This window comes from Muntiacus reevesi, chromosome X (assembly GCF_963930625.1).
Source record: "Muntiacus reevesi chromosome X, mMunRee1.1, whole genome shotgun sequence".
Taxonomy (NCBI): Eukaryota; Metazoa; Chordata; class Mammalia; order Artiodactyla; family Cervidae; genus Muntiacus; species Muntiacus reevesi.
The window spans coordinates 9206985-9224928 of record NC_089271.1 but is presented as its reverse complement, the minus strand read 5'-3'; the positions used below and the strand labels follow the sequence as shown (position 1 = coordinate 9224928).

The following is a 17944-nucleotide window of genomic DNA, read 5'->3' as shown; positions in this document are numbered from 1 at the left end:
TGGTACTGAAATAGAATGTGTGTGGGTATGACTGCTAGGCGCAAAGATGGGAAACAGATTGAGGCAAACAAGTGAGGGGATGGCTTTGATTAAAAATGGTTTTGGTCAAGTGTCTTGATCAGAGCATTGTGACAACCAGGCAGAGAAGAAATTTGATGTCTGTGTTAAGGGAGATAGAGAGTACGCAAGTTAGAAACTGAAGCTCCAGTATTCTGGCCACCTGATGCGAAGAGCTGACTCATTGGGAAAGACTCATACTGGGCAAGATTGAAGGCAGGAGGAGAAGGGAGCAACTGAGGATGAGATGGTTGGATGGCACCACTGACTCGATGGACATGAGTTTGAGCAAACTCCGGGAGAGAGTGAAGGACAGGAAAGCCTGGTGTGCTGCAGCCCGTGGGGTCAAAGAGTCAGACGTCACTGAGCGACTGAACGACAACAGGTTAGCAAACTGTTGTATCAAAGGCCCATCAGGATGGATCTTTGTTTTCAATTAAAAGCTCAAACCAGCTTAAGGAATTTGGGGGCTCACACAGCTGAATAATCCAAGAGCAAATGTGGCTTCAGGCATGGCTTTACCTGGGACTCTAAATGATGTCGAGACCCCTTTTCTTTCTCTCCACTTCTTGGAATTGTTTCTTCAGTTGTCAGCACTGTATCCTGTCTCTCCAAAGCCCCTGGGAAGTTCTCACAGCTTTTCATTGCTTTTCATGCTTCTAATGAAGCATGCTCATCACTCAAGCGCCCATGCTTCAGTCTGGGAATGAAAGAATCATTGATTTAGGCGAGGGTACACCTCACCCTCAAGCTGAAGGTTGGGGAGCAGTTAGGGATAATGAGGGTCAAACTTGGATCATTGCAGCTGGAATGGAAAAGAGAGGGAAGAAGTAACAGGCATCTTGGAGGTGAAATCAAGTGGGCTCTGAATGTAGAAGGGAAAGGACACAGAGAAGCTTGAATACAACCCAGAGTTTTAGCCTGTGTGACTAGGGTTTGGCAATGTCATTAATGAAGATTCAGAATGAAGTAGGAAGAACAGATTTATGAGAGGAAGAAAGCATTTTGTTGCTCTCTTATCCTTGTTCTTCTTAATAAAATTGTTTCCAGCTTCTTAGAGCTCAAGATGAATTGAGTTCTGCAAGAGGCAGGAGGCAAATTCTTCCACCAACCACTTACTCTCAGAAGACTTGTCCCCACAAATTTTAAGAGTCTTGTCTCCGAGCCCACATATGAGAAAATCAGAATGAAAATGTATTTTCCCTCAATTGTTGAAATTTCCTTTGGTTGAGCATCTACAGGGTAGAAAACCACTGGAGCTGAGTTCAATCTTTTTTTCTAGAAAAGTCCTACACGAGTGATTTAGGATTGGAAGGCCATCCTCTCATGCCCTGAGGATTAAGCTTAGGGAGACACATGATGCTTATCTATAAAATTCTAGAGCATGCCTCATCCCATTGTGAAGCAAAAATCTCTTAATTGTTGATGGACCAGGATGCAAGAAACAAGTGAAGGCAGGCATTGAATGACAAGCTGACATCTGCAAATGTAGTAGCAGCATTTTTGGAGTGTCTACTATCTGCCAGGTGCTGTTCTAAGTTCTCAACATGTCATAAGTCCTTTGCATCACCACATCAATCAGCCCTTTGTGGTGAGTCCTCTTACTGTTTCCAGATGAGAGCCTGAGCCCGGGAAAGGTTAGGTCCATTGCCCAAAGCCCCACAGCCATATACTGGAACTCAAACACAAGCAGCCTCTGGCTGCAGGGTCTGTCCCCAATAAACTAATCATATGTTCCAGAACCGCCCAAGACAACCCTCATTTCTGCCTGTTGCCTGGGCTTAGTTATAAATATGAACTCTAGAAAGTGTCCCCATTTGGAAAAGAAGTTATGAACACCATTACTGTTAACCACAATATTTTGCTCATTCAAAGTCAAGAAAATCGAATCCAAGCAACAGAGGTTTCCAAGTGGTTAGGCTCTATCTCCAGTCACGAGTGGAGTGACAGTTCATCCCACTTGAATTGAATTGAGTAGTGAATATGAAAGTGAAGTGAAAGTGTTATTTACTCAGTCATGTCCAACTGTTTGTGACCCCTGGACTGTACCTCTCTCCATGGAATTCTCCAGGTGAGAATATTGGAGTGGGTTGCCATTCCCTTCTCCAGTGGATCTTCCCAACACTGGGATTTAACCTGAGTCTCCTGCATTGCAGGCAAATTCTTTACTGTCTGAGTGACCAGGGAAGCCCAGTGAGCATGACTCTGGTAATCATCCAGTTTGTTCTAAGAATGAAACTGGCTGCATGGATTGGTGTAGATTTGGTGTTAACCAACAAATCCCTCTGTTCTCTTACACCTTTTGTTGTCTGTGTGACCCCATGGACTGTAGATAACTTCTGAGGCATCCTTTTAGACACTAGTGTCAGACTGCCAGTGACCACAGTTTGCCTCTTGCTGGAGCGGTTTTATTTATGCCTCGACACTTGGTCTGTGCAGGTTCCCCCGGATCTGCAGAATGAAGTGCTGATCAGCCTGTTAGAGACCGATCCGGATGTGGTGGACTATCTACTCAGAAGGAAGGCCTCCCAGTCTTCGTGAGTATGCTCGTTTTTCCATCTTCTTAAATCATGTCGGGGATGTCTTGTTTCCATTTCCAAAGAATTAGAAAAGTTTACATAACTCCACGCAGGGTGACTTGAGTGGAATTTTGGTGACTTCCCAGCAAATCTGATCTGTCCCCCTAAAAAGAAAATTCACTTGTCAAATTAGAAACTGCCTTTGGGGATTTTCTGTTTCATTTTTTGTCTTTTTCCAGCCCCCTGAGACTGTGTTTACCAGAAAAAAAAAAAAGCCACTAAATCACACTGGCAGGAAGCGCAGGAACTGACAGTGATATGCATCAGTGATTCCACTTATACAATCCTTAAAACTGTGCTCAGCAGCCCCCAGTGATGCGCCTGGGTGCATCTTACCTGTGTAACTTACCAGAGGGACAGGTACATCACCAAACCACAGGACACGCCTCAGCCAAGGCCTAGGTGGCCATTTGAAATGAGACATGCTCACCTTCTCGACTTGCCCACTCTTTACAGCTAGCATCGTTTTGACAGAAACACACACTGATCTCCACAGGCCCCCTTGTTTGCAATGAGGAAAAAACAAGCCTTGCTGTAGGCTATGGTTTGCCACCATTTTTTCCCCCAGAGGAGAAGCACTGAATTTTTCCTGCTGGCTAGATTTTATGATTGCTCTTCACCATTTGCTATAGAGGCAGAGTGTATGGAGGGTGCCGAACATTTAACAAAGCCAGTTAAGGGGACAAAATTGCATCCTGAACCAGGTGTGATGCTGCCATCAAGGCGCCAAACCCTAAATTTGTGACAGGAAGTTGTGATCCTTCGTAAAAGTGTCATTTATGCTGTGCTTTTTAATCTGCCGAATTTCAACACTTCTAAGACACATTTTTCCCCAGGTTTTATGATCTCTGAAATTAAGATTAATCTTTTTTGTTAATTTTTTATTGGAGTGTAGTTGCTTTACAATGTTGTGTTAGTTTCAGGTGTACTGCAAAGTGAATCAGTTATACGTATACACAGATCCCCTCTTTTTCAGACTCTTTTCCCGTGTAGGTCATTATAGAACATTGAGTAGAGTTCCCTGTGCTATATAGGAGGTTCTCATTTGTTATCTATTTTAGACATAGTAGTGTGTATATATGTCAGTTCCAATCTCCCAATCCATCCCACCCTTTCCCCTCCTTGGTATCCATAAGTTTGAGGTTAATCTTATAATCACTGACATGTCTTCAGTTAAGTCATAGCATTTTCTCTCTTAATCATACATAAATACTGTAATGGTCTGTCTTATTCAGTGGTATCTTGGAAAAATGGACATGCATTAAATTGTTCTTTTATACTGATGTTAGATTTGATGTACTAATTTTCATTTAAAACTATTTCAAATATTTAAAAATTATGTTCTTTACAGAAACTTGGTGGAAAGAAATTGCACATTGTTCAGGCCTTCTTCTTTCCTGGGTCATTACGTTAATTACCCTGCTCACTTCAGTTTCACTCTATGTCCTGTAGAGCAGGGAAGAAATTTTAAGTGGATCATCCTTTCAAGAGCACTTTTTAAAATCCATTTCTGTGCCAATCATTATCAAGATAATTTCTGCTTCAAGTAAGACATTCTGCCTAGATTCAAGCCCTAAGAGCAAGGAGAGAATAAAAATTAATTCAAATGATATACATGGGCTAGCATTTCATGGTCTTGCTTTTCATATCAGAGAATTAGGCTTTCTTAAAATTTCCCGAGATACCTAGCTATCATCAAGGTGTAGATTCCAATTTAAAGTAACACAGGGCTTTTCTTCGTAGTAGATCTTGTGCCACCAGAATTTAAAGGAACTTACTTATTTCCTTCCCCTGTGCAAGAGAACAGACATTGTGGCCTTCTCTCAGTGAATCCCCTGTTAAGTTGCCTTTAAACCACTTCTCTGTGGGAAAGCTAGAAAACACACACCTAAAAAAAAACACTGATTTTTGACTTGCTGAATTTCTTGCTTTTACATGGCATTTAAAAGTACATGAATATTATACGTTGAAGAATAGGTAACAGAAGTTATTTCTGTGTGGTTTTCAAGTACATTCTTTGCATATAAATGCCAATAAATCGGCCTTTCTTTCTCTACTCTTAGGAAAAGGAGGAATCATATTAAGCCCATCCCAAGCTGTAGAGTGGTTTAGCCTCTTCTGTTGCCTGTCCCCATAGGAATAAGAATTGCAAGCTGACCCCATTCCAAGATGTTAGGTGAGTGACAGGGCTTCAAGGAAAGGGAGGTGAGCTCACAGGAGCGTTGAAGATGTCACAGATGAGCGCCATGGAACAGAAATCTTTGGGAGAAGACTGGCTAAGTAAGGAGGAGAAGTGAGTGTTTGGTTTCTTTCTCTGGATACAGGTCAAACAGCAGCTCAGAAGGGTGATAATGCTGCCAGGAAATGAAAACACATACGTTAAAAAATAAATATGGATTTTTAATGGTCGTTTGAGGCTTGCCAGTCCTAACCCTCGAGCTGTAGACAGTCTCTGCAGGCTTTAAAGCACGCTTCTCCACTTCACTGTGCATCTGGATCACCAGGAGTTCTTGTTAAAAGACTCTCTGAATCAGTATGTCTGGGGAGGGAGCCTGAGAAACTGCATTTTTAACAGACCCTGAGATGGTACTCTTATGTGACTGGGCCATGGTCCACACTTTGAGGAGCAAAAGCTTAAAATCTCAAGGCAATTTTTTTTCAATTTTTTTTTTAATTGAAGTATCATTGATTTACAACATTGTGTTAATTTCTGCCATACCACAAAGTGATTCTGTTGTACACACACACATATGTACATATATATGTATATACATATATATACATTCATTTTTAGATTCTTTTCCAACATGGTTTATCACAAGATACTGAGTATAGTTCCCTGTGCTCTACAGTAGGACCTTGTTTATCCATCCTATTTATAAAAGCTCACATCTTTAAGAGCTTGCAGGTTTGTTGAAGTAGGCCTCCAAGGGACAAATGGTATGTGCTGGGCCCCTGGTTCTCAGCCTTGTCTTCCCATTCGGATCACCCAGGGAACCTGAAGTGCCTGAACCTGAACTCCATCCGGGTGCCCCCCCTAGACATTCGGATTCATTTATTCTGGGGTGCAGTCTGGACACCGGGATTTTCAAAGCTCCCGTGTGATTCTCTCCCAAGTGGCCGGGCTAAGAACTGCCAGCTGAGAGCTGCCCCTGTAGATACTACATATTTCCTGTCATCCAGAGAGTTGAGGTTAGGTGATTTGTTACATTCCAAAGGGGGCTCTGTGTTGACAGAGAAGGCAGCCAGTGCCCCAGACCATAAATCCACATGAACTTTGGAGGAGAGAAAGAAATGTCTCCTGCTGTCTCATGGATAGCTTCTGAGAAGAGCAAGGATTTGAAGGGAACTTTGTAGGGCTGGAGAGGTTGTCAATAGGCCTGGATGTTTGGGGAGCTTGAACCAGGGCCTGGTCATAAAAGTAAATATGTCAGCTGGCTGGGGACACGGTAAAAAAAGCTGGCCAGCACAGAGGGCAGAAGCCTTAAATGGCAGGCTTAGCGGTGGTGCCTAAACCAAGAAGCAGTGGCGAAGAATTAGAGTGATGAGAGATCGTGGTCATGATAGATTACAGTGGTGACAAATTGCAGTACCCCAGTGCTGGCAACACTGGCATGCCAATTACCCATCAATAGCACACCCTTGTATGATACAACACGCTCGTCATGAGGTTTGAATTCAGAGCCGATTGCCTGAGTCCAGATCCCATTTCCACTGCTGGTTAGCTGTGCTGTCTTGGGTAAATCAATTTCTCTCTCTGTCTCAGTTTCCTCATCTGTAAACTAGAGATAAAAAGTCATACTGCGATGAGGAGTTCCCTGGCAGTCCAGTGGTTAAGACTCCGCACTTACAATACAGGGGGGTTGCAGGTCTGATCCCTGGTCAGGGAACTAAGATCTTATGAGATCTCATGCGGCCAAAAAAAAAAAAAAAGAGGAAAAAGTCATACTAACTTTATAGTTATTTGGCTGTATTATTAGAACAGTATTTGGCTTTAAATAAATGCTTAGTATTTGTTAATGATCATTATCACATTGCTTGGCATTTCATCATTCTGTTCATTTATAACTACTTACCAAAGTAGGAGTTGGTAAGTAGTTGTAAGTAGTTTTAAGTGGGATGTCACTAGATTCTGCCTTGCTATCCATGAGACAGCAACTTATGAAGGCATTGTGGCACGAGAGAACCCATCCGTGTCAAGTTGTGGCACTATATGAAAAGGCAAAGCCCACCTGATCTAACTGGCATTGGGATGATGGATGGCATGGTTCTGGAATAGACAGAGGGGTGAGGATGAAAGGCACCGAAGTTGGGAAGATGACCGGATTGCATCAGGCCAGGTAGAATTTGAAAGGAACAGGAAGCGGTTCCGTTTGCAGGTCATGAGGTGGAGAACCTGGATAAGCTGTGGCACAATGGAAATGGACAGAATTCTTGTTCTGAAGATTTTATTTAGTGAAAACTCAGCTACAAGGGCTATAAAAGGTAAGAATGGAAGGGATTTTCAGGAAGACCACAGAGTGGAAAGCAACAGTAGCTTCTAAAATGAACTCCGTAAGTGCAGTGATATGCACAAGCTCCCTCATTATTCTCTTCCAACTCTTTGATTTATTTCCTGAAGCTTCTGTTCTGTGCCATCAATTCACATACCTAAATAAGGTTTTAGGTTCCTGTGCCCCACGTGGAAACCACATAAGATTTTAATTGGAGTGGACAAGTAAGTTTTCAAAATAGTGTGAAACCTAGAACAAGAACATACTCATCATAATTTCTGTTTTGAAAGATGAAACATTTAGTAATATTTGGGAATTTCATGTTTCCATTTGAGTTGTTTCCTCTTCTGTATGTGACAACAGAACCAGGGGAGTGAAAGGAGGATTCATTACTTCTCCTTGTGCTTGTCTACTTACACTTTTGGCTTCAACCAAAATGGAATGCCAAGAGGAGATTAGAAGAGATTTATATTACTAAAAAGGCAAGACTTCTAGTTTTTTAATTGCTTGTCTGGTATATTTATTGGAATTATATGCTCTTTTTTTTTTCAAAGATACTTAGAATAGATCCGCCCCCCTCCTTGATTTAGGGATGTAAGGAAATAGGGGATGAGAACAGAATCAAAGAAGACAAGGTGTGGTAAACACAGGCATTTGCAACAGAACAGAGCAGGGCTGGGACCAGGGTGAGGAAAGTGAGGTGCAAGTTTTAAGGGTGTGCTAAAACAATCATCAGAATGAACAACAATTAAATGTAGCAATTTTTAAAAACCAAGGTAATCGCCAAAGATCTCCAATGGACAAAATGGCAACAAAAATTTTAGAAGACCTGGGCAAGTTCTAATGTCCAGGTTTATCTCCTGGTGGGAGTGTAGATCCATGTCAGCTTCTCTTTGGAGCGGGCTGCCTTTGTCCCTAGGATTCTGCATAAGGGATGTTTTGCCGAAGTGAACATGATGAATGTGAAAATCTTCCATAAATCCAGAGTGACTGTGGCACTGGATTCCTTTCCCATTACAATTAACAGTGTCAACGATGGTTATGTGCTTTGAGTTCCAACAGACGGAGGTTTATCAGTTCACGGCTGAGCCAAGCATGAAACCAAAGCAAGTTTGAAATCCCTAAGGATTTTTCTCACTGGGGTCGCTCAGCCAGGGGCCAGGCCGGCCACTTTCCGGTGATTGAACCGGAGTTTTCCATCTATCCACAGAACGAGTTCTGTGCCTCCGGCTGCAGTGCAGGCCTGCCCACAGTACCCTGCCAGCGTGTTTACACCCTGACCTGGAAGGACCAGCTAAGGGTGAGAAAGCAATTCGCTCTCCGTGTCCATCTCATGCTTGTTTGGTTGGCCAGGCTGGCCATGCATGCCGTGGATGGTCCCGAGGCTTTCAGGGCTCATGGGAAAGCTCTCCAGTCATGGAGGCAAACCCATGTCAACTGGCAGTGTACCCACTCAGCATTCCCCACCTCAGTCCATGAAATTCGGACACCTAGAGAGACAGAACACCATGCGCCTCTCAACGATTTCTCACTGCTTAGAGTAAATATTTTATATAAATAAACACATGAATATTTTAGCCCTTTACTTGGAGCGCTGAACTGTCTTCCGAGAGGTGAATCATCTTAGAGGCAAATCTTAGAGACGACATCAGTGACAGCTTGTCTCATTTTGTTCAAAGATACTCACAGGGAAGGTCCTTGATTTCTTTCCAGTTGATTTAATGATAAAGCAATGGAGTGACACTACAATTTTTGAAAACTCTGAACTGCCAATATTATAGTGAGACTTCTGAGGAGTAAATATCATTGTTTTATTTCATTAATTGGTGGGCTCTTGTGTGGAAAGACAAGGCTTCCCAGGTGACCCAGTGGTAAAGAATCTGCCGGCCAGTACAGGAGACGCAGGTTTGATCCATGGATTGGACAGATCCCCTGGAAGAGGAAATGGCAACCCACTCCAGTATTCTTGCCTGGGAAATTCCATGGACAGAGGAGCCTGGTGGGCTATAGGCCATGGGGTCTCAGAGAGTCGGATATGATTGAGCACACATGCACACACATGGAAAGACAACTCCTGGGCGTGGGTTCTTAGGCAAATTTGGCCACCACCTTACTGACCTCTGCTGAGAAATTAAAATGATAAACAGGAAATACTTTAAACATACAAAAGAGCCACCAACTGTAAGCATGAAACAAGGCATTTTACTATTGATTTTGAATAATTTTAAACTATACAGTCCATGGAATTCTCCAGGCCAGAGTACTGGAGGGGGTAGCCTTTCCCTTCTCCAGGGGGACTTCCCATCCCAGAGATCAAACCCAGGCCTGCTGCATTGCAGGCAGATTCTTTACCATCTGAGCCACAGGGAAGCCCAGGAATGCTGGAGTGGGTAGCCTATCCCTTCTCCAACGAATCTTCCCGACCCAGGAATCAAACCGGGGTCTCCTGCCTTGCAGGCGTATTCTTTACCAGCTAAGCTATCAGGGAAGCCCATGATTTTAAAGAGTATTTATCAAATACATTCTCAGAGTCTCGACCCCATGTAACGTCACCATCCCCTCATTTTTTTCGGTCCTTTCTCGACATGTGATCAGAGTTGTTAACAGTAACTTCATCCAGTTGCTGCCACACAATGAATTCTATGTGAACACCAACTTATGTGCTTCTGCCAGGCCAAGGGGTTGCTTCACACAAGAGTCTACCCCAAGCTGTTTGCCATGTGCACTCAACCTGCATCAGCTTCCATGGCTAAGTACACTGGCTGGGGAAAGAGGGATCCCCCACCTGCCCATGTTCCTGGGGGTGACCCAGCCACCCCCCCTCCCCGAGGAGGCTCATGGGCTGTGTCTGCTGCTTTCGCCTCCACCCCCAGGGATTAGCTCTGGCCTCCTTCTCCAGTTTCTCCCTGATGGGGGCGGCAGCTGTGGTGACCTCGGTGGCTTGACTTGGAGAATGACACCGAAGAGCAGAGAAAGGCAGCTTGGCCCCTCCTGCCCACCTCCCTCCCCTTATCATGTTCTGATCCATAACCAGATGGCATTCAGCGATCTGGCTCCTGCAGGCCGGAGCTGACTGCGATGGGTGTGCTCTCTCCTCTAATCCACTGTAGCCCTGCCAGCTTGAGGTCAGAACCACCCCATTCCCCCACTGCCAGCCGGGGCTGAGGCTGTGACCATTATCTGTGATCTCTCTGCTGACTTGCCTCCGAGGAGATCCATAGCCCATGGGCACATCTATGCGGTGAGGGAGGGCAGGTAGGCTTGGTATCTCAGGTTTGGTATCTGACTTGCCCCAAGTATCAAAATTACCTGGAGGGCTTTTAAAGCCCTGCCCCAGAGGTTCCCTTTCAGTCCTCAGAAGCAGCACCCATTTGGCTTAATGATCTGCTGTCAGCATCTTGAAATTCTAGTCATTATTCTCACTGTGGGGCCCTGCGGGTTTACTTGGCCCTGGGCCCTACTTGTGATCGCCAGTCCCATCAGGACATCCAAAGGCAGCCTGCGAATTCACATTTCCAACCAGCGATGCATTTCCCAGGTGATGGGGACACTGCCATGTCAGAAGTACTGTCCCTAGTAGTTGAGATGTTCAAGAAATTTCTTTCATGGGGGTTTTTTCCTGATGCACATAACTGTTGACTGAATCTGCAACTTAAAATGTTTTGCACTATATATTCTCTTCTGTATGTTTTGTAAGACAGATGAGCAAGATATGAGACCAAACCATTGTGTCTCCATGAGCTACAATATGGCCTTTCCAAAACTCTCTTCCTATTGTAAGGGAGCCCAAAAGCATCTGTGGCCCTGATAGTTATTTTAATTTGGCAAAGGAATTGACTAGACTCTCTTTAAAACAGCTCATAAAAGCAGGTTTTATGTGCCCACTCTTATCGAAATAACACTGTGACTTATTCTTGCCGAGTAGACATAAGACGCTTTCATTAATGAATGGAGAAATGTCAATTAAACAGGGAAAAACAACTGAAATTAGCCCAGCAATTTGATGTCTAGCCCTGGTCGGAATGTAGAACCCAGATTCTGAGCTAAGCTCTGTGTGACTACCAATTCAACACATTTGTATTTGCTCATTCTCACAGTGGAGTGTCCTCAATGAGAGTCAAACCCCATGATGACAGACAAGGGTTCGTTTGTTTTGTCCTGTGTTCCTTCCATAGAATCAGGGAGAGTTTACCCTTTAATTAAATGATGGCAGTTAAATCGTTTTTTTCCTCCACTTTTCCAGCCGAAGTAGTAAGTTCCTTTTATTTTTCCTTCATTCATTGGAAGCCTAAAGTTTCTGGAAAACAATCCTCGTGGTTGTCCTCTGGCTCTTTCCCATAAGGTCATCAGTCATTGGTTTAAAGGGGGGCAAGGAAAAAAAAAAAAAATAAAGGGGGGCAAGGAAAGGACTGTTTATTCCATGTGGGTAAGAAAGTCCCTCAGCAGAAAGTGCTTGGGGCCCTGACCGCCTCGGTGACAGGGAAAGCATGTCACAGCTGAGTTGCCTTCCCCTGGCAGTAAGCCCTGCCCGAGCCCCCAGTAAAGTCGGACCCCCTGACAGATTCCTTTCTCCTCCTGCATGCACAGAACCCTTAGATTAGAAAGGGCTTGCTCAGGCACAGGGTTACCTTCTATAAGATCACCAAGGATTTGTCTTGAAAAATGAATCCAAAGGAAAGTAAAGGCAAGAGAAGTGAAGTGGGGCGAGGGGTGGGGGGCGGCAGAAGCAGGTTTGGGAACTTTTAATCAATCTGTGATCATTTCCCTTTAAGATGTTGTCAGGGCCACTGTTTTGAGGAAAGTAGAAAATACAGATGTTCCCAGGTAAGACTTCAAACACTCTTGTCATATTCCTGATGTTCTTGTTTTCCTGTTCGGCTCACATTTTCACCATTATTTCTGTTGCTGTGACAACTCATGCTCATATAAAACTTAATGGATGTGCTCATAAGTACGCTTTACATCAATTTGTAAAAGCACTCGTGCCTTGTAGAATCCTTCCAGGTGTATTTAAATATTATGGACTCCAGTGACGGTCATATATTTATCTTTTTAGCCACCATTTTATCCATAAAACAGTTATTCCCACCACTACCACCATCATCATCGTTGTCAGGAAGGATGGATTGATTTACATTAGTATTTGGGTGAAAGGAGAAAAGGTGTCCATAAATTGCATGTAACGTTTCAATCATAGTTTTGTCTGAATTACTTTTAATTCAGGATATTCAGGAAAGCTAGAGTTATCTACAGTTTTCCCTATTTAACAGATAGTGAGCATCAGATTTTAATTTTTAAATGGAAACAGGGATTGATCCAACAGGCATTTCAGCAATGCACCTTGAAGAAAGGGTTTCATCACTTCGCCCTGCCGTTTCCTGTGACATCTGTTGGGTTTTGCTGCCATCTGCTGGCCATTTCATAGAAACGCTTTCACCTGATTGACACAGGAGTCTTGGAACCTTGCTCAGAAACTCTTTTTGTTTCAGCCCCTGTGTCCACACATTCTCCTGCCGTCATTTGTAAACCTGTCCGCTGGTTTGAATATGGTCTCTCATTGCTAACACACTCACGCGCCTGTAATTGTCTCCTTGTGCCAGAAGCCCTGACATGCTGAGGTCAGAAGTCTCCTTTTCCATGGGAGGAAGGCACTCGTCCACAGACTCCAACAAGGCCTCCAGCGGAGACCTCTCCCCTTATGACAACAACTCCCCTGTGCTGTCTGAGCGTTCCCTGCTGGCTATGCAAGAGGACGCGGTGCCGGGGGGCTCAGAGAAGCTTTACAAAGGGCCGGAGCCGTGTGTGCGCCGGGTGGGCCTCTTGCCCTCCTCGAAGTCGAGGGAGAGTTCTCCTGGGCCAAAGCTTGGCAAAGGTAATTCATCCAGTCCCTCTGATTGCATGTGGCCTGGTGTGGGTGCTTCGGACCTGGTCTCCAACCCTTCCTTGTTTCACGTTTCCCTAATTCAATGAGCATTTACTGAGGATCTGCCGAACACCGATCCTGGGTCCGAGTCCCTGCACACCCAGCTAGGTGGGAAGCTGTCTCCAGCTGGGTGAGCCCCAGACAGTCCCAACTGACTGTCCAGCATCCAAGGAACTTGCTGGCTCCTGGCCTGTGGGCTTGGGTACATATCTTTTCATCTAAGATGGCACCCCACCATTGCTGTTACTTTTATACAGAGAACAAGCTGAACTCACTATATAATGAGCAGGCATGTTCCAAATAAGTCTCCATGCCAATGAAGACTTTTAGGCAAAAGAAGATTTCCATGGTCAAATACATTTGGGAAAGGCTGAGTTAACCCAAAACCTTTACACTGCTAGCAGGCACCATGAATTTCCACAGTGGGAGGGAGGGGATGGTTTTCTCAAATGGGTTTGACCATTGAATGTTCGATTTGTACTCCCCCTCCACAGAACAATTCCTCAGGGTCAGGATTCACAGGATACTTTTTAACTGATCATTGGAAGACACAGTACAAATTCTTGCTGCTGTATCACAAATATATAGTTTTATCTGAAGAGTCACTCTGAAAGAGCTGCTTTTTTTTTGGTGTGTTTAATCATAGCAGCTTTATTTTTATTTCACAAGTATTTGTTTCAAAAATTTCTTTTAATTTACAGTGAACACAGTAATTGGTGTTTCTATCAGGCATAAAATTTCTTTTTAAAATGTGAAAGTACTTGCCTCATCCGTGAAATGGACTCAGGGACATCTCTTCAGGATTAAATGAGAGAATGAATGCATATGTACCCATGAACACAGGGAAGCACCGCTAGACATTTGCTTCTGGAAATAGTCATTATCATCACATTGCCAAATTAGTTTGCTTAGATGCTAAGTTGTGTCTGACTCTTTGTGACCTCACAGACTGTAGCCCGCCAGGCTCCTCTGTCTGTGGAATTTTCCAGGCAAGAGTACTGGAGTGGGTTGTCATTTCCTTCTCCAGGGAATCTTCCTGACCCAGGAATTGAACCCATGTCTCCTGCATTGACAGGTGGGCTCCTTACCAGTGAGCCACCTGGGAAGCTCTTAGGTTTCAGGATTGTAGTAAGAATTAAGTGAGATGGTGGGAACACCTAAGATAGAACCTTTGTCTGTAATTATTTACAGACAGATTAGGGGGAGTGTATGAATAAACACATGCAGGACTGTGAGTCTGCTGATGCCGCAGAGGAGTATTCCCTAGGCAAGATAAACGAACTATAACCCTTGTTCCCCTGTCTCTATGTTGATGCGGTTGGAGCTGTTGTCACCCATGACAATTCTACTCATTTCCTAGGGCTGCCATAACAAGTGAACACAAACTTAGTGATTTAAAACAACACAAAAATTTATTATCATACAGTTCTAGGCGTCAGAAATCTAAAATGGGTCCACAGGGCTGTGTTCCTTCTGGAGACTTTAGGGAACAATCTGTTTCCTTGCCTTTTCCAGCTTCTGAGGCTGCCTGCATTCCTTGGTTCATGGCCCTTTCCTCCATCTTTAAAGCCAGAAACATAGCATCTTCTATCTTGCTTCCCTCTTATAAAGACCTTTGTGATTACACTCGGCTCACACAGATAATCCAGGATCATCTCCTCATTCCAAAATCCAGAACTTAGGAACACCTGCAAGACTCTTTTCACTGTAACATCTTCACAGATTCTGGGGATCATGACTTACTCTGTCTACCACAGCCATCACAGAGAAAGAGCCTTTTTGTGAACCTCAAATGGAATAGGCCTCTTAAAAGGCAGGTCTGCATCATATTCTGTCTTGTATTCATCACAATCTCGAATATAGTACTTTGAGTAGAAGAGGTGTCATAAAAATATTGATTGATTTGTTTCTAATCTTCAGTTTTCATTTTGAGTTACATACCTTTTTTTTTACACTTCTTCCTAGATATGGCAGAGGAGGCTTTCAATATCTGGGGAACTTGGCATTCAACATTAAAAAGTGGATCCAAAGACCCAGGAATGACAGGTAAAGGATTATATTTTAAAACTAATATTGCACTTACTTTTAAAGTTAACTTTCTTTGCTTTTCACCTTACTATCATCATATTACACGCTTCTCAGATATTATTTGAAAAATGCTGTGTCGACTTAGGGAGAATATTCACAACCTAAAAGTTGAGTGTTATATTTTATTTGGGGGGAATTTTTAGGACTCCAAGCTGGGGAGACTTGGAGTAGTGTGAAAGAACTGCTCTGAGGAGGCAAGGGAAGGAGCCAGGTTATATAGACGTTTGTAACAAAGGGTAGGTAGTCTGAGTGTCAACAGATTATTGTTAATTAAAGGAAACCAGATATCTCGAGTTAAGGAATTTAGCACTTTTCCCTGTCTGGGAAGATGCAAGTGCCTGGGGCCACTGAAATCATTCCTTTGATCTGCACCTCAGCTACCTGGGGCCAGTATCCTGTATTTTCCTGTCCTGAGCTTCCTCAGGGCTCACCACAGGGAGTGGCTGCAGGAAGTGGCCACCATCTGATAGCTTCTAGGTGACAGGTATTCTTTTTTTTCCCTGAGTTTCTTCAGGGTGGCTCACATTGGAGGGCTACAGTCACTGAGGGCTGTGACATCCTTGTTTACTGATATAACAGGAAATATCCCATTTCCCAGCTGGAAATAGGGGGAAAGGAGATAAAGCTATACCTTTGCACCACAGTACATCAATCTTTGACTTTATTTCATTTCATTTGCAAGAGTTTTTAAAGATAGTTATAATCATTCTGACTGTGTACCTTTATATGATTTGTCTACCTTTCATTCTCCAGTTATTTTCCATTATTGTTGTTAAGGGCTGTGTAGTATTTTGGATGCATATTCATAGTTTATAGCCCAGTGTTGGGACCACTGGGTTGTTTCCATTTTTTTAGTGATATTGCAATAAGTTAATGTCAGGGACCTCTTTTATGTACTTTTTGGATTTTGTATTTTAAATTGTAAAAAAAGTTCACAAAATTTTAGAAAGCCAGTTATAAATCTAAAATAGAAAGGTCAGAAAATAGGAAAATTCCTTGGTGGTCCAGTAGTTAGGGCTCCGTGCTTCCACTTCTGGGGACCTGGGTTCCATCTCTGGTTGGGGATATAAGATCCTGCAAGCTGTGTGATGCAGCCAAAAAAAAAGAAAACCAAACAAACAAACAGAATAAGAAAGTGGGTCAAAATATAATGAACCTATCCAAGAATTCAGAGGTATAGCCACTTCACATTCCATAGAGGATACAGTGGCTTGTGTTCCATAAGCCATAGTGGCAGCGCCATTTCACAGTATTGTCCATGTCACTTTAATCTCATTGGTATTGCAAATCACTAGCTTTGCATTTGGGTTTCTTTAAAAAACAAAATTGTATTTCTTATTATCATTTGCCTGTATTTCTCACCAGTATTTTTCAATTTTTCTATTAATCAGCTGAATTTCACCCACAGATTATCCTTATGTCATTGGCTATTTATGTATGCTAGTGTTTTTAAAATTGATTCTTATAAACTCTTCTTATAATAAAGGCATTAACCCTTTGACCACATTGTTTGCCACTGATATTCCTTGCATTTTCTCCCTTTTTGCATATCTGGGCATTTTTTAAAGTTTTACATGAGTAATTCTATCTCTTGTGTGTGAATTCTTTCACAAAATTCATCTTAACTTTTACTTAAGCATTGGCGAATTAGTCATCTATACACTTTTCTCTGTCACAATATTTCATTATTTTAACCGTTAATTCTTTAATCCATCTGGAATATATGTTAATATATAATATGAGGGCTTCCCTGGTGGCTCAGATGATAAAGAATCCTCCCGCAACGTGGGAGACCTGGGTTCGATCCCTGGGTTGGGAAGATCTCCTGGAGGAGGGCATATAATATGAAGTGTGTGAATTGTTTTATTGTTTCCCTGTGTGTATGTGTGTGTGTGTATTCCCTTTTTCATTGTTTTGTAATACCTCCCATATTACATTTTTAAAGCATGGTGCATTTTTATTTTAATGGCCTCTACTCCAGTTTGAGTATTTGAGTATTGATCCATTATCTAAGTACATCTCACCTTATCCCATGAACTGCTTTACTGTCTTTTTCCCCAAGGATAAATTATTCCAAAATATCCTGCTCTGTTTTCCTTCTGCTAGCTCAAGTCTGATCTGTCCCTGTGTAAATGCTTATATGCCCCTCTCCCCCCAAAATGATCTCCCTGCTTACTTTTTAAGAAATGAGAGGATAGTGCAAATCAACAGGAGACAGGCAGCATAGGGACATACACCCCAGGAACTCATTTGCTTGTGAAACACACTGTTTTGCTCTCCTTTCAATTTCCTGAAGAAAGTTGTATCTGTTGGGGAAGGTTACAAACATCTCCTAAATGTCAGTGGCTTAACCTTTCACAGGTTGATTTATCCTCACTACCCAGTCCAATGTGGATTGTGCAGGGTACTGAGGGGTGGGAATATTCTGCTCCAGTCATGCAGGGGCTCAGCTCAAGTTCGATCTAGCCAGTGGCTCCCCCATCCTCAGAGGCCTCAGAGTCTTCCATGGTTGCTCCATGGTGGGCTAGAAGTTGAGGGAAGAGAGCAAGTCCAGACAACTAGGAGTGCATTTGGTGTTTTTCCTACTAGACCAGGCCTAGAAATGGCTTCCATCTCACCTCTCCACATTTGTTAGCCAGACCTTATCTATGTGGCTGTCCTAACTGCAAGGGAGGCTGGGAAATATCATCCAGGAAAAAAAGGGGATGATGGGTGAATGAGGAGCCAGTCTCCCCCAAAGTGGTAGGGATAGAATATACACAGGGGCTGCTGCCTTCAGCTTCTGGCACTAAATGGGGCATTTT

The 17944-nt window shown here is 43.2% G+C and overlaps 1 protein-coding gene across 7 annotated transcripts in view; it reads left to right on the top strand.

Annotated features, from left to right (window-relative positions):
* The window catches only part of ARHGAP6 (Rho GTPase activating protein 6), a 514399-nt gene that overhangs the window by 493793 nt on the left and 2662 nt on the right, over nt 1-17944 (top strand). For 6 of the 7 annotated variants that reach the window (XM_065915769.1, XM_065915772.1, XM_065915775.1 and 3 more), the window contains exons 10-12: nt 2497-2594; nt 12730-13001; nt 15018-15098. In XM_065915769.1, coding sequence (XP_065771841.1) covers nt 2497-2594; nt 12730-13001; nt 15018-15098 — 451 coding nt within the window. The remainder of the gene's footprint in view (nt 1-2496; nt 2595-12729; nt 13002-15017; nt 15099-17944) is intronic. The other variant, XM_065915770.1, reaches the window with a different exon arrangement.